Here is a 27852-nt window from a genome sequence, read left to right as displayed (position 1 = left end):
ATTCAACCGTGATTACAGTAGGCCTAGGTATCAAAACAAAATCATGCAATATTTGAAAAATTACCTGATTCATTTGCTTTCAAACAGTAGTGTAGGTACTATATTTCTAAAACATACATTCCAGAACTGTTAGTACACTATTTAGTATTTACCGTATACACATAAACAAAGAACGTACCTACTTTTATTCGCGCACAGCCAAACAAAAACATTGTCGTCTGCTTTATTTAAATTTTACATACTCTGACTGGCATATAAAATCCTCATAATATACAGCCAATTAGACAAAAAGGTCAACAAGTCACTGCATGTAATGACCACTTGGCAGCAACCATCTGTTATGTTTTGTTTTGACCATGTCCCTTGCCTGGTCTACAGCTTCCTGAGCTAGCCATGTGTGACAGTGGTGCAAGATGGCGGCCGTTCCGCAGTATTCACGTATTTTTTCATCAGTACCATGCACGTGATAAATATATTATCATAGACTGCGACATTACGACTGTAAAGGAAATAGTCTGTGCGCTGAAAGATCTGGATTGATTCTTGAAATTTACGAGTGACAAGGGGCTGTGTTGTGTGGTCCAGGGCGGATGTTGATTATATTAAATAGTAATATTTATATGTATACATCAAAAGGTACCAAAATGATTTATGTAATAGAATTTATTACTGAAGAGCAAATTTTTGGTCACTTTTTTTCTTTGTTAATTAAAAAATTTCGCTTAACTTTCGTTAAGAATATATTTATCTCATAGAAAAATTCATTTTCGTTTCACTTTCGCGAAACTTGATAGATTTTCTTTCACTTTCATTTCGTGTGGATAAAGTCACTTTCGCACATCCCTAAAAATAATACTTCAGTAATTCGTCCACAGTATTTTTTTTTTTACGCAAGCACCAAGGAATAATGCCCAAACCAAAAGTGAAAAAAAAAAAAATCGAAGAAGCAACGAGTGACATCCACTTCTAACCTAGACTTTCCGATGCAGAGAGAATTCGTTTACTATAGATTTAGAAAGAAAGAATCCCAGAAAAAAAAAATTGTCATGGAATCGGCCCAGGTGGCCCAAAGGGGTGAGCGCGCTGCAGCCGTCTACATCGGCCCATCAACCCAACAATAGAATCAACGTACGTGGATAACCCTGAACTCGCATCCTACTTAGGAACTTGAATCGAATTCACGGGGGAAAAAAATTGGTTGTCTGTAAAGTCGGTTTACGGACGATAGTTTAACATGACAACGTCATAACAAAACATTGATGAAATGATTGCATACTTTTATGAATAAAATTGAATCATTTTTATTTTAATAATAAAATAATAAATACTTGAAATTATACTAGTAATCAGATTTTTAAAATGCAAGAATAATTAACATTTATTGCCGAAATTGTTGTTTTAATAAGCAATGAAAACCACATTAACTTTTCACTTCACTTTATAAACAGTCGACGAAACAGTTCACGTGTAGATGTAAGTTTTGTGCTGCCGCTGTCTTTCTTCTCCTCGGACGCATAGTCCAATCGAGTGGAAAAGAGATAGATGCGGCGCAAGCGTACAATGAGCGTAACGGGTCACAGCGCAACGGAACAATGTACGTAACGGGACACAGTGTGACGGGACACTTTTTTGTGCATGCAGCCGGCGTTCATCGATTTATTAGACGTTGTCACGTCAAAAAAAAAAAACATAGTGGTAGTCGCCCCGACTCTAAACCACCCCAATTTTTTTTTGTTTTCCTTCCTCAATAAATCAAAGGTTTCCATTTTCCAAACGTAGTTATAGCTAGTAGCACGTGATGTTTCTCCGCGCGACTTGGAGGAGACTAACAGTGCCTCGTGGTTGTTGCAGCCTGAACACGAGCCTGGGGCCCGGCAGTGTGGCCGCCACCTTGAAGGTGAACCCTGCCAGGAAGAGTCACTCGGGCAACTACTCCTGCCGGGTCGGCGACATCTCCTCGGCCACGGCTGTCCTACATATCCTCAACGGTGAGTCCTTGCATCCTCAACGGTGAGTCCTTGCAACCTCGACGGCGAGTCCTTGCATCCTCGACGGCGAGTCCTTGCATCCTCAACGGTGAGTCCTTGCATCCTCGACGGTGAGTCCTTGCAACCTCGATGGTGAGTCCTTGCAACCTCGATAGTGAGTCCTTGTATCCACACAGATAGTTCGCGTGTCCTCAGTAGTGAATCCTTGTACTCTCATTTTTGAGTCAATTTATCCGCAGTGATGAGTTCACGTATGAACAATGCTGAGTCCACTAACCTATGAGTTCTCGTATTCTACAAGGAGTTTCCATATTTCCGCAACGGTGAGTCCACATGTCCTCAGTGGTGAGTCCCCGCGTCATCAGAGATTATTCCACATTTCCTATAATGTAAGTCCTCATATACTCAACTGTGAGTCCCCATATATCCTCAAAAATTAGTACTCATCAATGATGAGTACAAGTATACTCAACTGTGAGTCCATATATATCCTCAACGATGAGTACATCATCAATGATGAGTACAAGTATACTCACCAGTGTGTACACATATCCTAGTTGGTGAGTACACATATACTCAGTAGTGAGTGTAAATATCCTCAACTATAAGTACATGTATACTCAACAGTAATTATATGTATGTATCCTTGACAGTGATTACAGGTATTCCTAATGGTGAGTACAGTTATTCCCAACGATAAGTACACGTATCCTCAATGGTGAATACACATATCCTCAATGGTGAGTACATAGTGATGCAGGTATCATAAACAGTGAGTTCACGCAAGTATTATGTTGCTACTACTTATGTCTATCAATGGTAAATTTTTTATCCTCGTTGGTGAGTTCTTGTAATCTCGTCTTGAACAGTGAGTAAACGGATCCTCAACAGTGATTTCATATATATTAACAGGGAGTCCACGTATCCTGAACAGTGAGTCCTTGTATAGTGATTTGTGAGTCCATTGTGTTCTCAATGATTAGTCTAGATGATGGTCAGTTTGACATCGTCGGCTTACTTGTGGCTGACTTTTGAGCCGCTTTAGGAACATTTCGTCAAATTTAATTTAATAACTATTTCTAATCTAAAATTATATATTTGCACAGACCAAAAGTCAAACAAAAGTAGTTCATCGATCGACTCAATCAATATATTAAGTATATATAATGTTTTTTTTTTAACCATTTTTAAAGTTTTTTCCAAAATTGTTGGTTGATAATTACACGTTTTCAATATGGAGGCCAAGATGGGCGACAAGGTGGCAGACACAACAATAGCTGACGATCTTATAATTGACACTACTGCACTCTAGTGGGTTATAAAATAAACCGATATGGTGGTGGCGCATTCTAGCAAACAAAGAATCCAAAAATACAGAGAGAAAATTTATAGTAACAAATTTTTAATGAATTTTAACAAAAAAAAAGTAATATTTTGGTAAAATTCCTTTTCAAAATTAAGATCCGAAGCCGGGGGTTTTTATATTTTTTTAAAGTCTTTTTTTTTTTTCGCTTTTATCGAAGCCGTTACATAATATAGTTTAAAATTTCGGAAGCGGCGGGTGCGGAAACTACACGTGTGATTCGCGTCAAGAAATGTAGTTTTGAAAACACAATATTTTGAATTCAGTGTCCGAGTTTCGTATTACAAGTGTATTTGCAACATTAGAACACACGAATTCGCGAGTACTGAAGGACTCACTATTTTTTGACGTGACAACGTCTAATAAATTGATGAACTCCGGCTGCACGCACGAAAAAGTGTCGTCCCGTTACGCACATTGTCCCGTTACGCTGTGTCCCGTTACGCTCATTGTACGCTTGCGCCGCATCATCTCTCTTCCACTCGATTGGAACAACCATCGATTTGACTTTTTCGAGGCACATTAAACTTGAAACACTCCCATTCGTTTCCTACTTTTCCTATCATCGTCCTATCCTAAACAGAATAACACAGATTGGAAGAAGTTAAATAGCAAACATGTATATAGTAGTTAAAATGATCACTTCGTCAAAGTAATAAACATATTTGAATTAATGAGTGCAAATAAAAGTAAATTTATCAATTAAATTGTAGATTTCATTTCACTCCCTCCTTCTTTGTATCCATACAAAATAGTGATAATTCAATAAAAAAGATTCAATTTTATTCATAAAATATGCAATCATTCCATCAATGTATTGTTATGACGTTGTCACGTTAAACTATCGTCCGTAAACCGACTTTACAGACAACCAATTTTTTTTTTTAATTGTGAGGGATTTTTTTTTTCTTCTTGTCTCGCTAACGCGGACGGGCAACGCCCACGCGGTTCGACGCTAACGACCGCCGAGGTGCCTGTAGGTGGAACGACCCCTCTGGGGCGGTGCAGTTACCCCCTCTTCCACCCTCCTCCACCCCTCTCACGCCGGACGGTCACGCCGGCACCATTAGAGGTGCCCATCCCTCCTCCCCTTTCCCCTTCCCCGTAGCCCGCCCCAATCCTTGACGCACGCTCGTTTCCGCAGCGGAGGGGAAACAAAAAACAAAGACGGAGCTTCGGTGTTCGCTCGCTTCCAACCTCCTCCCTTCTCCCACCAACTGCGCATTTTAAGGCCCGGCTCCACACACGGATCGGTAGAGACAGGAAAAATTCGCGGGTTCAATGACCTCCAGGATAGACTCCAATATCCTCTACACACTCGGGCAAATGCCAACTGTTCATTGGCTGCTGACTTGTGAGTCGTCTCGACCGGGTGGCCTGTGATTCGACACTTCCTTGAGTGATGGGTCTCTAATTGGCCCTCAGTCCTCCAGATTAACAGTGAACCAATGACAGAAGCAGCACTAATGTATAATTTTTTTGAATTTTAGCATAACACGAAATGAACCCGCGAATTTTTCAGGTCTCTACGGATCGGTATAAACTGTCAGACTGTTGAAATGTGCGCCACATTTTAAGTGGTGGTTTCTGATGTCCAATAGCGTTGAAGAGTTTCTAGCTCTCGTGAAAGACCAATCAAAATAAAGGGGCGTGCAGTAGGGAATTTTAAGTCGTCGGCTGGCCAATAACATTAGTTCTTGATGTTGATGTCCTTTATGTGTTCAAACTAAGAACATCTCAAGCACGTATTATTTTTTCTTTTTTTTTACGTGAAAACGTATATTCGCCCGTTACAGTGATAGTCGGTCGAACTTTCTTGTGTGACAAAAAAATGCCGTCAGATTTGATCGCTAATAACTACCATGCTAATAATGCGTCAAAGATGGCTGAACCCACAACGAATGGATCGTGGCTGAGCGTTTTTTTTTTTGCCCGTGACGTCATCGTTCAAGTGTTGGCGCACGCGCGTGATTGTTGCGGATTAGCTTTTCGTGAAGTTATAACATTTTGACGTGGCGTGGAAGAAAGCGTTCAGCCAGGACACTGATTGTTGAGACGATAAAATACTCGCCAGTTCTAGGTCGTCGAGCTAAATGTTTCTGAATTTCGGATCGACGACATAGTTCTTCGCAGACACGTTTGAAATCTTCGCGCCTTTTTCATTTTGCTGAGGACCGACGAGACAACTGCAGTTTACCAGACATTGCTGAGAGGAACAGTAAGAATTTGAGCCGACATCTCTCTGTATCGGAAAGTACAGGTGGCCGGTTAGAAATGTTTGTCACTCGTTGGTTCTTCGATTTCCTCACTTTTGGTTTGGGCATTGTACCTTGATGATTGCGTAAAAACATTTATGTGCTTGAAATATTAAAGTATTTTTATTTTTAAAAAAACGTAGTTTACGCATTAACGTAAAGAATCAAAGTAGTTTGGAGCAAATCGACCAAGTACTTTCGTTTCTAACTCGCTTGCGACTCGCCTACTGCGCATTTTAGCGTTCGCTGCAGCGCGGTTACGTCATTGCAGGGGAGGGAAGGGGAAGCGTTGATGCCAGCGTTTTCCGTCGTCGTCAGAGCGGGCTTTACGGTGGTATAGTTACTACTAGCCTCGAGTGTGTAGTTTGGCCGTAGTGGGCATTTCAATGTATCCTATTTTCGTGTCGTAAGAAACATAAGACGTTCATCGAATTTCCATCAAACTATTGTGACTTTTTTTTTTGCGTTCCTTGCGTTGCTTACAAATCCGGTCTCAGCGCTTCCTTGCTTTCTGTCTAATTAATGATGATGCTAGGGCGAAATATTAAACACACGGACAGCACACAGTGAATGTCTGTATCTTTTTCCCGATAATTACTCACACCAAGCGATACGGCACTGATTATTGAATCCTATATTTCATTCAGATTAACGCAAACGGGGAGAAATGGACTGGTGGATAACTTTTAATTTTTTTTTTTTTACCAGCAATAAATTTTCTGGATGTTTATTTCGTCAGGGACCGAAAGGGTTTCGTTTGACTGGCTGGATATTAAAACACCTAAATTAGTTCCACGCTCTTTTTTTTTTCAATCCTGCGCAGTGATAGCATCGAGGCTTGTGAATATATCGCCTTCTCTGCAACACCAAGGTGAACATATCTCACTTTGACTAAATCTAATTAACTTTCGCTGCTCTTTGATCAGCAAGTGTAGAGATACGGGTGGGTGACTTGTTTATGATTTACACATTCATCGCAAAATTCTACACAAGTTAGTACTTTTTTTCATTTCGTTTCCATGGTTTTTTTTCTACAAGTTGACAGAAGTGTGCGACATCAAACAGATCAAGGGTGTAGGTGCCTAGCTAACAGGTTTTGGAGCACGAAATTACTCACGCGATGCCAACGCAACCGCCTGGTTGCAGCCGCGATGTTTGTTCATTTTTTATTTTCACGTGTGTTTTTATACAACTCGAAACTGAGAACGTTTCATATATTAACCAGACGTGGAAACAGGACAAATTAAATTTTAATGTGAGACCTTGATGTTATCAGCACATTCTATTTTTTTTCGTAAATAACATATTAAAGTCCAGTAAATAATCAAAAATATATATGCATGAAAATAAAATATTCTGAGTAGTATAAAATACTATGTTCTGGTGCAGGAGCCAAGGTGAGGTTCTTGGTGCAGGTCAGTGACCAACCGCCATTTTGAATTTTATTTTAAAAAATATCCCGTTTTTAATTTTAAAAAAAACTCTAAAATTCTTAAATAGTAAAAAATCCCTATTTTGAGGGAAATGTCTCATTTTGAAGAAAATATTTTCCATTTTTCCCTCAGAACATTTATAGATGCCAATTTTCCTCAACAAATTTTCCCAAAATCGGCTTCAATTTCCTTAAAAAAATTAAATACAAGCCGCTGAGGTTACGACCTTCAAAACCAACTTGAAAATCTTTAAAATTTAACCAAAAATTCTGGAAAATATATATATAAATAACTTATTTCCAATATTTAATAACTTAACCGACTACGTAGACCTCAGTTCGAATCCACCAAGTGAAATTATGTAAAGCCGAAAGCCATATTGTTTCACTTGTTATCCGATGAGTGCACTAGTATAAATTACCAGATATTCAGCTATCGTAGCCTCCACCATCTTGTCGGACATCATGGCCGCCCTATTTTAAATCCATAATTATCAACCAAAAAAAATCATAGCAAATTTCTAAAAACCTTTTTTTTTTATTACATATTAAAATATTGGTTGATTTGATTTATAAAATCACTGTTTCATTTCTACATAAGATTACAAGAAATAAAACAATATTTGATTTGTATGAACTTCAAGTAAAGATACAAGCAGTTAGTACTACAGTGGACATAATCGACACGCGTCATGCTTACTAGGCCCAAGAGCCACCGATCCATGGATCCAACTGCTCATATAATATATATATACATATACACACATATATATATATAAACACCATGGGGACTGCCGATAAAAGGGAAAACTTAAAACTTTGGAATAACTGTGTTCTATTTTTTAAATTTTTTTATTAATTATAGTCTGAAAAATTATTTCGCACTTATTTACGTCAGATACTGACGTAATATTAATGACATAATGATGATGTTAGTCTGACATCATAATGATCTCCCTTAAGTGGATTTTACATACCGATGACATAGTACCTAATGCTCCTCAATTTTATCGATTAAACCAGGCGTCGAATAATAATAATAATAATAATAATAATAATTTTAAATGCCTAGTGATTCAGGTTCGAATCCCACTCGTATCCTTTACTTAATGATTTTATTAATAAAATAATTAATAACTAAATAAAAAAGGACTCGGGTTTTTTTATTATTATTATTTATGAAATCATAAATAATATTACATTATAAATATATAATAGAATAATTCAATGTGTCTCAAATACAAAAAATGATATAAGAAAAATCATGACACTCAGGACTCAAACCTAGTACCTAACACTCCCCAGTCTTGTGCGTTATCTGCAACGCTACGCAACGGATTCAATGCTTTTACTTAAGTAAGTGTATATACGGTAGTCATAAACCACGCCTCTACAAATGACAATGCATTATGTCGATTATTTAAGGGAGAAGGGATAAAAGGTCACGATAACGTGTAAAAATATTATGTACGCAGTTGGTAATTATATAAAAGTTAGACTTTATCTTATTGACCATAAAAAATATCTTTGTTTATTTTTTTGTTTTACTTTTTGAAAGAATATTGTAAACAATTCCTTTTAATTTTAAAAAATTTTAATTCTTGGTTTCTATTTTTTCGGGTGAAGACTTCAGAAGATTTCATACCGATTTTCTGAGCTCTTTATAACTCGATTTCTATAAATATTAGTATGATGTCAGCATGATATAATTTATCCTTACATCATTTTTTAGTCACAACAGATGTCAGTGGTATGTCAAAATTACGTAAAAATCCATTAACTATAGCTATGACTTACCAGTGATGTCAGACCTAGGTCATCTGTTCACTGGGCAATGCACAGTATACACAAATTCAACTTTTTACGTGGTCAATTTAACTTCACTTACTGCTACTACAGCATGTCGGTGACGCGAACTCACAAGATTTTGCCCATCCAAAAAGAGTCCACCACGCAGATGATAGGTACAGTCGAGTATATACAATGCATTAGTGTATATATATATGCGTATACATGTACACAGGCTGCTGCGCGTCGCCAGTCTGGCGCAACACGTCACTAACATGTCAGTGCGCGAACCCGCAAGTTTTGCCCCTACCAAAAATCGCTCAACGCGGCTAAAGAAGATTTCACTTCAAAAACTAGCTTCAACAAATAAAACTGGCTCCAGCTAATACCACTAGCTCCAACTAATACAACTGGCTCCAACTAGCGACATACAGTTCGAACTGACTCCAATTTTTGACTCAATTTGGCTACACACAGCTCCAACTGGCTCCAATTATACCAACTGGCACCAACTGACTCCAACTGACCAAAATGACTCTAACTAGCTACATACAGTTCCAACTGGCTCTAATTGCTCAAATTGCTCCAATTGCTCCAAATAGCTCCGAAGGCTCCAGCTAGGTCCAATGGTTCAAATTGGCTACAATGGCTCAAATTTCTCCAGCTGGTTCTAATCGCATTTGGTTCTAACGAGCTTCTATTGCTGCAATAACTCCAATCTACTAAAACAATCATATAAACAAAAAAAATTGAATTAAAATGCCGACCAAACTTGTTTTATGCTTACTACAGGACTGAAATATTCAATCCTGATGAAAGAATTGAAAATGAATAATCCATAATCATGTTCTAGGACACACATTTGGACGCACATTCATCATTTAAGACACACGCTGGGATGGGACGCACATTCATCATCTTGGACACACATTTTGATGCACAATCTCCATCTAGGACGCACATTAGGGCGTTCATTCAAAAAGTACGCACGTTAATGCACATTCATCAAAAAAGGCGCACATTTGGACGCACATTCATCTAGTGTATGCACATTTGGACGTACATTCACCATCTAGGACGCACAGTGGACGCACATTCAGAAGGACGCACATTTAGTCGCACATATGCCATCTAGGGGGCACAGTGGTCAAAAATTCATCAAAAAGAACGCACATTTAGACGCACAATCGCCATTTAGGACGTAGGTACATTTAAATGCACAGTCATCAAGAGGATGCACATTTGGACGCACGTTTGTGATCATGGATGAATGTAATGTTTTATTCAGCCAATCACAAAACACAGACAGTGCTACAAAGTTTTAACACATAACTGCTGAGAAAAACTGTTCACGAAAAGTACATGGCCCTACCAATTGTGTGAATGTTGATTTTACGGCCACTTCTACAGCATTTTAAACAATGCTGATTATTTCAGAAGAAAACTTCGAAAATTATAAAAGTTATTTACACGTTGTTCTTTTATGAAACAAAGTTTTGGAGCCGCTTGTTTTCTTGGTCAATGTGCTGAATAATGCAACATTCTGTTCTGTCGCCTGCCTCTAGAATTAGCAACTGCTTTGCATAAAACTCTGCAAACAATTCTGAAATCTGCAAGTTTTTTTTCTAATAACACATTTTAAAAGCAAGACCTTTAATTGTTTTCTCATGGAGTTGGAGCCTGTTTATTTTCCTACAAGTATTTTAACGCTTCTAATTACTTGTTAACCCTGTTGTCTCATTCACTATGAAATAAATTGTATTTTCGTGTCATTACCGTTAAAGGACTCGTCCCTTAAATTTATCATCTCTTGCATTTTGTGTTTCGTCTGGAATATAAAATAAATAAATTATAATTGTGATAGAAGTACTTTTAAGAGTTCTTATTCATGGTCACATCCGTGACCTTTTACATCTCAAAAATAACACATAGTAACTGTCTGGTGACCAAAATTTATAATTTAACCAATGCAAAAAAAGCTATTGAAATAAATTTACAGAAAATTCTCTTAACAGTAATGTCTAGATAATGAAATAGCCAACTCTGCATATGAGACCATATCTGAAGGTTTCTTGTATGTATTCAAGAAGTCTGTCAGACGTATGCATCAAAGCTCAATTCAGCAGAGATTTCAGCCAATTACTGAATAATACACCAGAGAAAAACCCTCCTCCATGAAACAACTGGTGCACTTAAAACTGTTAGCTAGCTGAGGAGAGCTCAACTGAAGGCATATGGAAATAAATATGTTTCTACTAATAGGTTTATATTATTAGGATAATTTTTTTATACTAAGATAAGGGTTATGATTTCACACCAACCCATGGAATTACACTAATTTATATGTTTCTATCATAAGCCACTGCATAACCATGTACACATCTTTCACATCCACAACGTTTTTTTTTTAATATGTAACATCTTAGCTCCCGGTATACGGCATTTGGTAGGAGTAATTCCGTGAATGGAACGGAAGTCGTGTGGAACGAAAATGTCTGACCCTGGTGCTGCCATCTGTAGCGCATGGCGCGAACCAAAGTTCGCAAAGCCAAAGTAGAACTTTATAGTACTACCTGTTTAATAATTTTTAACAAGTTGGGCAGGATTTAAATAAGATCCCTTCTCGAAAAGTAGGTCCAAAGCTGGGGTTTACTATTTTTTTCAAGGGTATTTTTTAGTTTTTCTTTTTACTTTTATTGGGGCCATTTTATTGTATAGCTGAAAAATTTTATCTACTAATCAAATGATTCAATAGTTGACATAGCTGTTCCAGCAGCGAATTCTAGCTGCAGTTGTGGAAATTACATGAGATTCACATGCAGAAAAATGTATTTGAAAACACATTTTGCATACCTACCTATATTTACTATGCTCGGCATTATTTATAAGAATTCTGCATTGAATTCTGTGTCCGAGTTTCGTGTTATAAGTGTACTTGCAACATGAGGACACATGAATTTGCTCGTTACAGAGGGTTCGGTGTCACACACATCTCTGGCGGCTGCTGAGAGACTAGCTCACACGTTCCTTTTGTGGTGCAGGTGAAATACCAGCGGCCGTGCATCACGGGAACTCCGCAGTCTGGCATCGTCCCGTTCACGTCCGACTGTTGGTCGCACTTCTGCTGCACTGGCCCGTGCTCCGGTGACGTTGAGAAACAGTGGTGCCAACACTACACTGACTACAACTTTTTTTTTTTTTCATTTGGCATATAATGTGTTTCGTGGATTCGCTGTTCTAATTCAGACAAGTTTCAAGATGGGCCACATGAATTTAGAGATTAAAAAAAGTTACGTAAATGTTACTGTAAATAAAACAAATTGTTATATTTTTCTACAAAATAAAAAAAAGGAAATGAAATCTCGCTGTGAATGAATCACAATGGTTCATGTTTCTGCAGTGTGACAGTGTAGTTTGAATGACTATGAACATTTCTGTAAGATACTGACTAGTTCGAGGAAAACAAATAGACAAATCTCATTTTATAACCTTGGATAATTCAAGCATTTATTGCCTAAGAAAAAAAGTATGTTCCAATTCTAAACAAATTTTAACTGAAGATGCATTATCTATACAGTTCTGTAGAAATACATAACAAGTTCCATATGTGTCTTACTGTAAATAATAGGAAATTGTGTAAAAATTAATACTGAAAACTTTCTTCAACAAAATGAACTACATTAACTAGAAAAATCAAAACATTTACTTATACTAAAATATATGTCAAAAAAATTCTATATTTCTAGTTAACAATAATATCCTCATAAAAATATAAATGTTTATTAACATAAGTTACATTATTTTGCATTAATACACTGTATGTTCAAATATTTTAACTAAAAGCTACAAATTTCTTTAAGCTGTGTATTAGTTAAAACTAAAGTACCTATGTACTATATTATTTTACAGTAAATCACTGTTAATATTTATATGAATTTAATAATAAAAATTTTAATTTGACATAATTTTTATCCAGGAAATCACCATGGGTTTCTTAGCTTTTAAGTTGTTTGTAAAATTATGATTTATTTAGATATATGTCACTAATACTGCTTGCTAGTTCGAATGTTTAGTGTATAAACAGACATTTGTTGTTAAGTTGTTTCCAGCATAATATTGATCAACTTTAGACCATTCTTGTCACCAAATATTAATTAAATTGTTCAGTAATTATATGGCATCAGTAACTGACAATTGTTTTTTGACAGTGTTGACATTTTATGTATGTATGTTAATATTGCAAATGTTTTGGAGTGCATTGCAAATCAACTCATAGCACTACTGAAACCTTTTGTAAATGGTGTTTGTTTCGATTCTCTCACTTTATAGCTAAATATTTAATTTCTACTGTATTCCCATGGACTTTACCATTGAAGATGTAAACTTGATAAGAAACTGTTTTTGGATGATAAAGTTTTAATGGTCACAATATACATAGATTAGTTTTTTTTTAATTATACATGAACATACATACTATACTATATGCTATAGTTTCCGAAAATCATCTAATTTTCTTAAGATATTTCTACTTCAAATTAAATACGGCTTTTGAAGACTTTCTATATGATTTTGCTTTGTTGTTAAGGAACATATCTTTTTTTTTTTTTTTTTTTTTTAATTATACATGAACATACATACTATACTATATGCTATAGTTTCCGAAAATCATCTAATTTTCTTAAGATATTCCTACTTCAAATTAAATAAGGCTTTTGAAGACTTTCTATATGATTTTGCTTTGTTGTTAAGGAACATATCTTTTTTTTTTTTTTTTCGGATGAGTGACAAAATCGAAGACCAGTTCACACAAATATTTTAACATGTAAAATTTTTCAGTAAAGTATATTCAGGTATGGTTAATGTTTCAAAATAGTATAATAAAAAATCCTACAGATACTCACCAATAGCGCTGGCCAATTTTTATTCTGATAAAACAAAAATTTATTAAATTCGCTTAATTTATTACTTGGTACTTGATAAATGTGTGAAATTACTTCATTGAATGGACTTTGTTACAAAAAAGTTGTAATGAACTACCAAAAAATCTGTTTTCACTTCCAACAGTGCAGAGGAAATAAAACCTACACAAAAATATGGTGAAATATTTTTAACTCATAGAGTAAAGCATAAAAAATTGAGAAATTGTTACATCTTACATCAGACATCACTATTTTTTAAAAGTATGTATTTAGCTTTGTTCAAGCCAATTACTAACACTCTGTTTGTCAGTATAACAAACTTGTGCTTGGTTAAGTTATTTCTGGGGATTTGTAACTACCCCACTAGTAAAAAGAGTATATAAAGTAAAAACTTAATTTTGTAAAATTCTACTGAGCCAGCTATGAAGCCAAACATATATGCATGGAGAAGATAACACAAATCTTGTTTAAACTACCGATGCTTAGATTTGTGTTTGAGAAGAAGACAAAATACCAAATGAAATAACTTATGACATTATTCATAACTTTTTCGCATTAATAAAAACTAGGGAGTTTTTAAAAAGTATCTTGAGCTCTACATGAATATCAATAAATTTATTTTTATTTATTGTTTCCCACAAGTAAAACTATTATTACTATTGTTTCATTATTAACACAAGAAACACAGGCACAAAGAGTATTTAGAAGCTAAATACTATTTCAAAACACAAAGTGCATGAGCAAAACACTGCTTTTTGCAGAGTTCAAAACAAAACACCTATTAAATTATAAACACAACTCAATATGTTTTTAATTTCTATGCAATTTGAATAATATGTTTATTAAGGAGTTTTATAAAAAAAATAGTGAAATTTAAGGACATTTAAGGGCCCTTAAGGAATGAAAATAAAATTAAGTATTTAAAATCAATTAAAGAGGCCTAGGAACACTGTATGAGGTACATAAAATGTGTATGATAACACTAGTACACACTTTTAACGAGACAAGACACACACAAAAAAAAATGTATGTGTGGAGTCCACGCGCGACAGAAGTGAAATTTTCTTGCTTATTATATTATAAGGTATAGGAAACACAATTCCCTTTGGTTGAAATCACAGATCAAAATAAATATACGCCAGTATGCAAGCCTGAAAGTATGTGAGTGTGCGAGTGTAAAATATGCCAAATATGCAAGTATGCAGAGTTAATTTTACCACTCCCCTGCTGTCTCCTCTACTGGTTCCTTCTCCATGTACATACGTATCTATTCCCTTCATGCAAACTGAAATTTTTCGTAACGCTCGAAAATTGTAGCTCCCTCAGCAATGAAGTTTCACTTTAAAAAAAACTCAGATTTTCAACCCCATGGTGGTTATCTATGGTAGTAGAGAAGGAATCACACACACCTAACTAGGGGCAAGATTTTACGGTGAACGGTGATAAAAACTTAATAACACCCAAAAGCATGTCGATGTAACGATACAACATACAACAACGAATTGCAATTTAATGCACCATATGGTACCGAAATTGTAACTAGCATCTTTACATTAATCTGCCTTATTTTAATCAAATAAACTAACTTCAAACTAAATATATGTATTTTATTTTAAGCAATCCATTATTTTATTTATCATGTTATCTGCACCAGAATTAATGGACCAAATAGATATTAAAAACATAACTTTTTTGAGTTTACACATATTAATAATTTTTTTTTTTACATAACTGAAGTTATATTTTTAAAAGGCTAAACTTTTTTCATTGTATTTTTTATTGTTTTGAATGATTCTGTTCCAGATAGCTTATTACAAGTTCTTTTGTATATATAATCTACTAGCTGCAGTACCCAGCATTGCCTGGGTTTAAAACAAGGTGATATATTGTCTGCGAGTTAAAGCAAAATGGATAGTGCTATATGGCAGTGTGGTAGACATGAAAAATGACACACAATTGTTGTTTGTATGTCCATGACCTATGATTTTCTGTTTACCCATAATGATCGGTTGAATGGTTTAGAAGTTTATGCGCTGCATGGGCGAGTTACAAAATAGTGGATGGCATAAAAACCTTGCCCATGAAAAAAAAACTTTGATGTGCCAACTTTCAGTCAAACTGTGTCTGAGTTTATCAACGTCATACATACACACATACATACCAACATCCTATTTTATATGTAGTTTATATTATGTATCACATTCATAATACGTAACACTATTTTAGTAAATTTAGAGACCAAACCCATTTTGTTGAAATATTCGTTCAATAATTCACTATGTTTGTAAATAAACATAATTTTTTAGAACAAACATTAGCGTAGTAATCTCAGTAATCTCCTGTTTTAAAAACAAAATTGATCAAACAGTAAAACTATTAAATCTTACATGTACACACAACCCAAAACAAAATGGCAGTGTGCATCATGCAGAGGAAGACTTTATGCTGTAGTGTGTGAGTAGTGTCTTTTTTATTACTGATGGCAACCATGTGGCTGAACATTTTTATATTTTTTTATTAGGGATGGGCCAATCAAATCCTCAAATATCATCCAATCCTTAGTATTCAAAGGATTTGATATTCCAGGAAAAGATTCAAAGAAAAATATTAAAGGAATAAAATAAACTAAAAAAAATTAACACTGATAACAGTGATAACCTCTGAAGTTTACTAAGTCAATTTTTTTCTTCACACCTATCCTGTTACCATCCCTTAAAATAATGTACTTTTAACATGTAACTTTATAAATAAAATTACAATATGAATGTGAAACAAACATTTAAAGAGTAGAATGTTTCAACACCATAGTTAATATTTTGCATCTATTGTATGTTATTTTATTTTTGACCCTTGACACCTAGATTTGGATTCAAGCGGTATATTCAAGTTACTCTGTCGGATAATAATTATAGATTCGTATTTGAGAAAATTGAGATTCGACCCATAGCTAGTTTTTATTTTTATTTTTTTCTCTTCTGATATATTTACTAGTGTCATGGTGCAAGAAACCCATTCAATATTTTGAAAAGGACTCTAAAAACATTTAGGTAACAAAATAACCTTGTCCCACCGGCAATGCTGCAAGAGCTGGCATGTGGTCCTTAAGTGTATTTCAAATATGCTATTTTATATATATGTATATACTTTATATATCGTACATATATCTTGCAAGTGAACATAATTTTCAGTTATTAATCCTGTCTTATTTCTGCCATTATATTGACACAGTATTAATTAAATGAATTTTAATTTTAAGGTCAGATCTAAAAGAAAATAATTGGCACTTATCATTAATTTGAGATATTAGTTTTTTTAATGTTATTTTTTAAAAAAAGTTACTCTTTTAAAAAGCTCTATTATCTCATGTGAAGCCTGGAACCAAAGCTAGTAGGTAATAAAGATTAAAAAATGTTTGTACAAGATAATAACACATATAATTCAACAATTATTGCACTGAACATAACTCTCTGCTAGTGTTACAGGTGTCTCATTCTTAGATTTGCAGTGTGCTTTTACATTCGCATTTACTCTCTTTTTCCAATGAACAGTTTCTTCCATAAGCGCTGTACTCATGTCGGTGTGCTCTGTTGCAATGTACATGCCATAGAGCTCAAACGATTTAGACACAACTCCGTAATGTGTTGAAAAAATTTTTAATGTACAAAAAACATTGTATTTTATCACAGAAAATTTGGAACGAGAATTTTGGAAATACATTTTCTAGTCGTATTTCATAAAGAGAATCATCTAATAAAATTCAATTTTTTTTTTTAATTTTTAATTTTTATATAATTTAATATATATTTTTTTAATTACTCTTTTGAGCACATCACATTATTTAATACCTAGCATGCCTTGTTATTGAGTGACCGATTGCAACCAACTATTTCTCGTCTGAAACAACAATTAGTGGTTTAACACTGAATTATTTTCTTTCATAATATCTTCAACTGTAATAATACTGTCAATATAAGGTTATTTTATTGTCTCAGAATAACAAACAAAAAAATATATATAAAATGTTAAAACTTGTTATAAATAACGATGGTATATAAAATATTATTTTTAACGTTAGTAAACTGGGTGGTATAAATCTCGCAATCTGCACTGCGATCCAAGCGTGAGCCGGACCAGCACGCTCGGAGAAAGCGTCACTCGGAGAGAGCGGCCCGGTGCTCGGCGGCCCAGCGGCCGATGCTCTCGCGCAGGATCTCGCGCACACGGCGCACGGACGCCGGGTCGGCGGGGTTGCTGGCGCGCAGGTCAAGGTGGTGGGGCGTGTCGGGCATCACGAGCGCCACGGCCGTCTCCGACACGTTCCGCAGCACGCCCAGGCCGGACCACGGGTCCAGCAGCCCGTTGCTGGAACCAACCGCGCCCGGCGCGTCCTCCAAGCTGGTCCCGGGGGCCACCAGGCGGGTGGTCGAGAGGTCAGGTCGCCTGGGTTCGAGTCCCGGCGGTGTCAGGGTGGGGAACGTGGCGGACACTGGCGTGAGCTGGTGTGTTTCCTCAGGGTGCTACCGTTCCATCCCCCCAACCCCCATCAATACTTCATTCTCATCATTTTAAAATGAGTCACAATATAGGCACCATGAGCGCTACTCTGGCAGAGAACGCAGTAACTAACTGCAAGATGCTAGGACACTGCAAGTCACCAGCCTTTAGGTCAAATGGTCAAAACAGCAAGCAATATGAATAATATTAAAAATAGGAATGGTAACGCAAATAACTGTGTGGTTGGGTGCAGTAATGCTTACAGGAATTCATAAGCAGATATTGCGTTTTTATTCGTTCCCAAAGCGGGAAAATAAAGAGGAACAACGAAAGTTGTGGATTTAAGTTGTACATAGGCGAAAGTAAGTAGGCCTACACTGCTAATAAAGTATGATATGCCTATGTTAAAAAAGTACATAAGCGTACGCGTGTGTGTGTCTAATTAAATACTTAAATTAACGTGCTAAACTTTTCTTTCAACAAAAGTTGTATGAAACTATGTAGGTATTTAGGTTTTGTATTTAAGGTCATAAATTTCTACACATATTTTGCAACTGCGAGTCCTTTCTTTGTACGACAGCCCCTCCCCGGAGGGGACTCACGTTAAGACGATGTTGGCCGCGGTGGAGATGTCCCGGCCGCCGTACAGGTTGATCCCCTCCGAGAGGGACGGCCGCACGCCCCACCGGCTGTAGCAGCTGTCGGAGTAGCTCGCAAAGTCGAACGAGTACGGCTCGAACATGTCCTCCACCCCGTCCTGGCACATGCCCTGCACCACCTCCGTGCACGTCTGCGACAGGGGAAAGAAAATAAGCACATGAGCACTTGTAGAGTCCACTGCGAGAGAAGTGAAACTTCTTGCTTATTAGGTACATATAGGAGCATATTATTAGTATTTCATTATAGAACAAGAGATAATAATATGAGAATAGTAAGGATTCTTGTATGATCTCAAAAAATGAAATAACTCGTTTCCACAAGAATGAACAATTTGTAGATTCTCTAAATAAAAAAAAAGTACCTAAAATTTTATCTCGTATACATTTAAAACAAATTTTGAATTTAAATAATTCTTGAAATTGAAGCTCACCAATAGTTAGGAAGTTTATGCAGATTAACTAACTATTATCATATTAAATCAATAGAGCCAAGATTTAATGATTTTATATTGAGATTAATTTTGTTGTATGAATTTAATATTTTGTTGTGATAGATTCTATTTTTCATGAATAATAAGTTGGTTGTATTGTGATCAAATTAAAAAAAAAATACCTAAATTTGTGATATATCACATTTTATGCATCAGAGCACTTGGAGCCCAATATAAAAAAAAAAAATTGCAAGTTTATATGCGTGGCTTTAAATTCTTTCTGATGCTGATGTATGTAGTTACAAATTTTTATTTCATTTTGCAACTGATATATTGTTATAGATAAACCTTTTGTAACCAGAATAATATAATTATTTAAATTTTCTAACTTAATGCTTAAACTAAAGACTAATTAAGTAAATATGTAGTATTATATTTTAAAAAAGCCTAGAAAAGTAACTCAGGTTAATTTCTTTGCAATATGTGCATTGCATCACATTTCAGTGTTCAGTCTTGCGTGTAACCATCACAATATAAAACTATATCAAATCACATAGTCTGTGAAAGGGGAAGCTTGGTATAAACGACCTAGCAGCTAACGAACAAAGTGACGAAAGACGCGCGTCCCCACGCGGGCAGCGTCACGCGCCTGGTAGTCCCAGCCGTCGGTGCCCAGGTCAGCGTACAGATGAGCGACGTCCGTGTCGAGGCACCGAGCGTCCCCGGTGTGGTTGAAGTACACGCTCACGGCGCGGAACAGCGAATCCAGGAGCTGCCTGTCCGGCAGGCTGGAGTCGGTCAGGTGACTGCACACCGCCTGTGCGGCACGGTTACACCCCGTACACGCAAGGATCCACCACGGAGTTTCTTTTTTTCGTTAGATCAAATCCAGAGGATGGCAACTTAAATAGCCCGCTATGAACCCAGGCACGACAGACAGCTGTACTACAGTGAACTAGTTCTTTTCTAAATTCATAGAAAGCATTATTAATATTCATGATCAAATTTCAATTAAATCGTTTAATACAGAACTAAATGTATGTATTAAATTGTAAATCTTATTAAAAAAACTTAATAATTATTATTTAATATTACTATTAGTTAAATGTAGGTTTTTCACAAAAATGCATAACCACCTGACATCTTTTTATGGTAACTAGGAAAATGAAATTAACAGGTGTAATTTAATTCATTTTTAAAGGAAGTATCGAGCATCCTACAAGTAAAAATTTGGCAATAAGCAAGTCCTCAGGTTATTATTACGATTATTACTTGTTTTGTTATTGTTTTTGTTGTTGTTCTTATTATTATTATTATTATTATTATTCCATTTTCCCCGGTTTAAGAACGTGCAAAGACAGTTTTTTATTGGTTTTTTTTTGTTCCATTTTACAACATACTATTTAGTTTCACAAACACACACTTTTTTTTTTCATCACACTATATAAAAAAAGATTTACTGTATTTTTAGATTCAATGTGTAAAATATTCTATACTTGAAAATAAGTTGATATTTTATTTGGATCAAAAAAAAACCTGATTCGCAGCAGCCTGAAATGTAGACCGCTGTGACAAAGTGTTTCCTGTTAGTCTTCAGGATGCACACCTTGATCGGGTAGGCCGGCAGGGAGTGGTGGAACTTGGCCGCGTACGGGAAGTTCATCATGGCCAGGTCCTCGTAGATCTCGCTCAGCCACTCCTTCAGCGCCGCGCCGTCGCCCGCGAGGTGCTCGCACAGGCGCCAGGAGTCGCTCAGCCAGCTCCTGCCCTCGTCTGGAACACAGCTGCCGTCCGCTGCACCGGGCGGGGCTCTTCCCGGCAGGCAGGGTGGGTCAAGGCGACATGCTCAGAGGGTGGATAAAAGTACCAAGTCATTACTGTACCAAATTTTCAGCTACCAAAAACCGAATTATTTGCTGAAAACACTTATGGCAGTGGCAGGGTTCGATGGCAGATTTGCATTACAGCACGCATCCATATACACTCCCATACCTGTACATGTGCCTGTATGCTTGCATACTTACCCGCTTGTATGTGTGTTTTAAACATTTGTGCACCCTACAAATTTTCTATCCCTCTATCAGTGGAGTTTCACTTTAGATTTTCTTTTTCCCTTCTTCTTCTTCTTCTTCTTCGCCAATTTTGTTTGCTGGTCAACGAAAATTATTACTAACCAGACCTTTGATGGTTAGGAATTGAAGAAGGTGTGTACCGAGACACAAAGGTCTTATTTATGTTCTCTAAAATGTTGGTTTTTTTTTTACAATTTTTAGCAAAACCTTTTCTTCTGGCATCTTGAACAGGCTAAAAACAGGAGTTTCACTGCATGTACTATAAGTAGTATTTATTTTTATAACTCATTAACAAGATCATTAGAAACTGACATGTACCATACCAGCCAGGGAATCTGAGGAACGAATCGGTTATGGCCTTTAGTTAGGAACCATCCCAGCATTTGCCTGGAGCGGTTTTAGAAAAAAACCACATCAAACCGAAATCCGGATGGAGGGATCAGATTCCACATTACTAGGAGGGATTTATTTTTCAAAAATTGATTTTGAAACGGTTCAATACAAAGTGTTACTGAAAGGACGTTAACGCCTATGCCTTAGCCCAGGGGGAGGGGGGTTCGTGTGGAACGGCTTACAAACAAGCCGGGACTCGAAGCCACAACCCTGGCGCTGAAGCAAGTAAGCTCACTACACCACCAAGCCCGGCAGCTGAGTACCGAACTGTTCACACCTTGGCCGCTGAATTAAAGGTTAAGCCCCTTGTAACAAGCAGATGTTTTGACATAGCCTTGTGGCAGCCGTTCACCAGAATGGTAAAGCAACTGAAGACCTTAGAGCTAGCTGCGACTGGTTCGTGTGGGAGGCTGTGGCTAAGCTCTGAATAAGTGACCATTCGTGGTTTCGGCAGAACAAATGATTGCCAATATTGAGCTGAATAAATGTGCAGCTGAAACAGGGAATAGATAAAGAAAACGATGATAAATCCATCGCGTGACATGACATGAACTGTGGGCTTCGTCGTGCCGTGGGCGGCAGGCTCACCGCTGGCGGTGACGTTGTCGATGGCCTTCCAGGAGCGTCGAATGGAGTTGCTGCACTCCGGGGACTCCCGGGTGAAGTCGGCCGTCACCGTCTTGGCGAAGGTGTTGCAGGGGTTCATGCCCGCGAACTGCCATATCGGGGCGGACGAGGCGATGGCCCTGAAGAAGCGAACGACGCTGTCTCCAGTCTCACGTTGCATTCTTTCCGATCCAGACAACTTTCAGCCTTTTTGCGAAGCACACTTCCTCAGTAAAAACATAGTTTTATTTACTTTCTTTTATTTCTGTAAAGCACACAAGCAGACTGAACACTGAACTAACTAATCCTACAGCCCATTGTGAATTCACTTCAAGGCAACCTCCTTGTTTGAAATATATTTTAAGGCAACATCCTTGTATGAAATACACTTTTTTCTGCATAACTACTGAATGTTTTCACAAAAATTTTATCGGTAAAAATAATCCCCATATCAACTTGTAGTTGACTGAATAATGAAACTTTCAAAGTATAGGGCATAATATGGACAATTTATTTAAATTCACAATAAAAAATTTAAAAAAAACACATACTTTAAACTGTTCAATGTTTTTAAAGAATATTAGTATCAGGATGCATCAAGTACAATGACAGTGGACTGAACTGAATTTTGCATCAAATAATTTTAAATTGGTTATTTTAATAGTTTGAATGCTGCATGTAAAAAGTATCACACACACACCATTGCAGTAAATTTAACATAGAGGTGATAACACATTCTAGGCACCAGTAATCATCACCTTTAGCACTCCAAACACTGCATGCCTTCACTCACACAAAAAAAAATTCTGTTAAAAACTGTGTCAAACTTGTCACCCTAAATACTTACACTGAATGCAAATAACCTGAAGCCATTTACAAGTATCAAATGACAGGGGTCAAAACACATTCAGTATGATGATGCAGAAGAAATGCAAAAACAAATTTTTGGTCTGGCACGGTTTTACATCGAAAAGTTATGCACAGAGACTTGAAACAGAACAAACTTCAAAAATATAGCAGGTTCCAAACCATTTGACCCACTTCAGGAAGTCAGAACTCTCGCCACATAATAATGATGTGTTTCTGAATTTAAAAATGAATTACGACTTTACGTCTCGTCGACATCAGGCTCATTAGACATGATAAAGAGTTAAGAAGTTAAGATTATAGCATTGATCGGATGAGTGGGTGGCAAAAATAGGAATATCCCAAGAAAGCTACTGGCTCACAGTAAGGCTGGACTCACAATGATGCCACAGTCAACCCATCAGATGACCCGAAAAATTCTATCTTTCCATCCATCAAAACCTTGACAAGCTTCAACTTTCGACGGACGGACGGATGAAATTATATCCTCGAAAACGTCTGAAAGGCATTTTTTTTATTATTTTTAAAGGTTATTTAGCTTGTTTATTGGTTCAGCTGCTTCCATATTATGTTCTTAACTTGCCTATGAACAAGTTTTGAGTTTGATATCTGAAGAAAAAACTGTCTGTGACACAAAAAATATTGATAATGCACTGTAACTCGAAAATGTTTTTAAATAAATATTTTAGAGTTTGCTTAAACATTTATAAGTGCTCAGCATACATGATCATCAAATTGGTAAAGTGTTGTAAGATAATTTTTTTTGAAAATATAAGCCTGGCAGTATCCAAGTATAAAAATATTATGATGAACGTGTGAATCAGTGTGAATCGCTGGGCTTCTTGACGGGCGAACGGACAGGTGACGGACAGATGTGACAGATCTTTGTGGGTCCAGCTTAACGTACGTCACTCTCAAAAACAGAAGCTGGGTTTGCGTCACCTGGGATCTACACCAGATCGCCTCAGAGGGAGGCGAGTGCATCGGCCCTCACGCGCTGGGTTGGTAATAACGGCCACAGAGGAAGCAAAAGAAAAGTAAGACGAAGGGGGCACAGTGGTGACGACAGCTAGGGCAGTCACGACTCACCCAGCAATGATGTGCGGGTACTTCATCTTGAACCACGCGGAGAGCATCCCGCCGTAAGATCCGCCGATGGCGATGAAAGGGCTGTTCCTCGCGCCGCTGACGTTGGCCTTCAGGAACTGGATCAGGTCCACAAAGTCCGCGATGGCTTGCAGGGACGTCAGGTAGCCAGTCTTGTTCGGGGACTGGAAAAACAAGGTTCACCTGAGCTATTGAGAAACTTCATACGACCCTAATTTCAGAGTTGGACGTTACAGTACTACCAACTGCCACGCACACCCATGAGTAATCACATTCCTGCAATAAAAAAAAAAAGCACGCGTAAAACAAACGTGATTAAGTTCATGCCAAATACTATTGCGGTTTGTCTCGACCTTCAAAGTGGCAGAGTGGAGCAATTGTCCTTTGCTCCCACAGACATTTCACGCTTGATAAACCATGTCAATATATGTAAAAAAACTGAAAACTCACATAAAAAAGTTAAGATGGAGATAAGGTTTTAGGTCACACGAATGGCTTAATACAACATGTATTCCATGATTATAGTTGGCTCCAAACCACGAGGTACAAATTCAGTACTCAGGAAAATAATAAGAGAAAGGTCAATACAATAAAAACAAGGTCACCACAATAAAAACAAGAAATTACCAAACTATTTCAAGCAAGTGAATAAATAATCCACTTGGAAGCGTTTATAGCATAAAGTCATAATTATTTGACCCTCAAGATTTTCTGAAGCGACAAATCAATAAAGATGAACCTCGACAAGAGCTTGAAAAATTTCATAGATAAGAAGGGTGTCAAGAAATAATTCACACAATCCACCAAAACCTAACATTACCAAGTAAAAAAATAAACATCACTCCTTTTAATAAATTTGACCGCCTAGATTTTCTATTCCAGAACATTTTATACAAGCTTTTAACTATTCCCAATGATTTCTCAACTCAAATTTTTCATATATAAATTTTACAATAAAATAAAATATTTTTTTTTGCAGATTAACAAAACCAATTAGGTACTTTAGTTCTTAATTTTCAAATTCACAAACAAAAAAGTTCAGAATGTTGCGAGCGAAACATAAAAATGCAATCGGCGCAAATCGTGTTACTTACCGAGAAAGAGTCGTTTCCGAAAGGCAAAGACTTCCCGTAGTACCGATGCTCTGCAAACACTATGAGGGCGTTGAAGTCTGGAGCAGCCTCCCATATGAACCCCTGGACAAGAAGATAACGATAACTGTTTTGCGCAGTAGCCAAAAGGTGATGGGAAAGCCAGTATTATAGTAGACTCTCAAATACTTGTGTACCAACTCTTCACATTGTTCTGTTGACACGACTCCTCATGAAAACGTTTGCTTTTTAACCTTTTGTTTTTTTCCATGCTCTGAAATTGCTGATGGCAGAGGGTAAAATTACTGAGAAAGAAGTTTAAAATTTCTGACAATTTAAATTAATCTGGGACACACTTTAAAAAATGTTAGTATAACTTTTTTTTTTAAGTGGTTTTTACTCCACAGCTCAACATTAAAAAAATTTCTTGAGCAAATCTTAAGCTTCCAATGTTATAACTTTAAAACAAATGCGAAGCTTTTCCATCACAACCAAAGCTGTAAATAAAACTAACAGCGAATTTCCTGGCGAAGTCAGATCAAATATTAAAAAGAGCTTAGAGAGCTTGCTGAGCGAACCGGACTTATAGGGAGGCGATACCTGCGAGTGAAGGCCTGGCGAGCGATAGTTGGGGACTGCACTGCGGCGCAGTGTGGGTGAGTGTGCGAAGGAAGCGGACAGAGGCGGACAGAAGAGCAAGCCACTGTCGAGCCGTGTTGTTTCAATGGCCAGCGCAAGACTTATTGTTGTGGACAGAGATCTTGAGAGCATTAATTAAATTTATAGTGTAGAAATTATTAATAAATAAAACTGTACTACTTAATTGGGCTATCCCTTACGAACCCAGTAGTTCTCCAACATAAATCATAATATATATATGGACACACACACACATATATTTTTGAGTATATACAAGATATTTTTAATTTAATAACAGCTCATTACAGAGTACGTACTTTCACTGCTAAGTGCAGTAACAAAATTGAGAGTTAATCCAGGTACAATGTAATGAGGTTTCCAGTCGTATAGTGAGGCTCTCTCTCACGATTAACTTGACTGACACATACCGTGTTTTCTATGAAGAGCTCGATGGTGCCTTCGTTGCCGGTGTAGAAGAAGACCGGACCTCCATCGCCCTTCCAATAAGAGTCGTTGACGGCGTAGCGAAGCGGGAAAGTTTCTTGAGACGAAAAACTAAAATGATCAATCTACAAAAAAAATGTTGAGAACCAAATAAATTTCTAAATATCTTCGGATCTACTATTTATTTTGTGATTTAACTATTAATAAAACATTTTACATTATCTCTGGCACATAATTTACAATTTACTCACAGGTGATGACTTTATATATTTTGTTACCATACACTAAAAAAAAAATACAGTTTACATATTTTAATGTTAACTCCATTTGTCTAATAATCTAGAACAGGAGTTTTTGATGCACAACAGCTGTAAAACATGTGGGGTAAAATATATTTTTGATAGATCTTTATGCACAATCTTGCTTTACTTTTCACACCCTAACTCTACAATGTGAAAAACCTTTAAATTAAATCTTTTCTACTGTTTAACAACTTTTAATCACGTACTACTTAGATGAAGTACCTCTTCAATAACATAACACAATTTTAATAGCTGTGAAAAATTATTCCGACCAATTATACAAAAACATTATGTTAAATGTATTAGGACATTTACAATTGAAATACAACCCTGGGATCAATCATCAAAAAATTCACCTACCAACGCATCAAAAGTTTTCATTTTATATTCATAACCCATAGTTGTAACGAAGCAACACAAAGCATGAATAAAAAATGTGAATGAAAAAGTACTACACTGAAACCACATTGCAATTGTTGTAAAGAAGTTTTCAGCTATGAACAGAAAAACAAACAATGATTCAAACGTTTGGCCAACAAACTTTATAAACCGTCTCACAAACACTCAGCCAGTATGCAGTAAAGTTCAAGAACTGTCTTTGATAAGATAAAATCGGAAAGGTGCTTCAGAAAAATCTTGTATGTCATGTTAATGGTAAAATTCACAAAGAGCCTTTTAGTGGAATTTCACAAACCAAATAGAAGCTATAACTAATTAAAAGTAGATTTTACATAACCTTTTTTATAGTATTACTTAATAAAACATTAAAATATCACTAGCCAAGAACATCACAATTGTTGATATTCTGCTGTATGATATTGCAATTCCATAATCTATACTAATAATAAAACTGTTATAGGTAAAAGGTTTGCACATTGGATGTAATGACTAAAAAACTATTGAAAATGGCTATTTACATATTGAAAAATATAATTTTAAAATTTTTGTCTGTTTGCTCCACCATGATCAAAAACTGCTTGATGGATTTTGATGTGTTTTTTT

General features: G+C 36.5%; 2 protein-coding genes across 2 annotated transcripts in view; one reads left to right on the top strand and one right to left on the bottom strand.

Moving 5' to 3' along the window:
- Positions 1 to 12285, top strand: part of LOC134540311 (uncharacterized) — a 131109-nt gene extending 118824 nt beyond the window's left edge. The window contains exons 4-5 of the mRNA XM_063382971.1: positions 1852 to 1988; positions 11868 to 12285. Coding sequence (XP_063239041.1) covers positions 1852 to 1988; positions 11868 to 11974 — 244 coding nt within the window. The 3' untranslated portion in view covers positions 11975 to 12285. The remainder of the gene's footprint in view (positions 1 to 1851; positions 1989 to 11867) is intronic.
- A 4871-nt stretch (positions 12286 to 17156) lies between these two features.
- LOC134540208 (lysosomal Pro-X carboxypeptidase-like) lies at positions 17157 to 27347 on the bottom strand. The gene is made up of 9 exons (XM_063382797.1): positions 27211 to 27347; positions 26533 to 26673; positions 25469 to 25570; positions 24357 to 24538; positions 22383 to 22540; positions 20936 to 21102; positions 19979 to 20146; positions 18842 to 19029; positions 17157 to 18107 (listed from the first exon to the last, which is right to left on the bottom strand). The coding sequence occupies exons 1-9, from the start codon at positions 27316 to 27318 to the stop codon at positions 17897 to 17899; spliced, it is 1425 nt and encodes a 474-aa protein (XP_063238867.1). The 5' UTR covers positions 27319 to 27347; the 3' UTR covers positions 17157 to 17896.
- Between the last annotated feature and the right edge of the window lie 505 nt (positions 27348 to 27852).

Source organism: Bacillus rossius, chromosome 16 (genome assembly GCF_032445375.1).
Source record: "Bacillus rossius redtenbacheri isolate Brsri chromosome 16, Brsri_v3, whole genome shotgun sequence".
Taxonomy (NCBI): Eukaryota; Metazoa; Arthropoda; class Insecta; order Phasmatodea; family Bacillidae; genus Bacillus; species Bacillus rossius.
This window is presented reverse-complemented; position numbering and strand designations above follow the sequence as displayed.

What these genes read in the sequence shown, in the direction of transcription:
- LOC134540208 (XM_063382797.1), bottom strand. Translation starts at nt 27,318, where the DNA reads ATGTGGTTTCAGTGTAGTACTTTTTCATTCACATTTTTTATTCATGCT. An exon ending in TACCCGCACATCATTGCTGG is followed by an intron (nt 22,541 to 24,356) that starts GTGAGTCGTGAC and finishes TCGCTTCTTCAG; the next exon opens with GGCCATCGCCTCGTCCGCCC. An exon ending in TGCCGGCCTACCCGATCAAG is followed by an intron (nt 20,147 to 20,935) that starts GTGTGCATCCTG and finishes CGTGCCGCACAG; the next exon opens with GCGGTGTGCAGTCACCTGAC.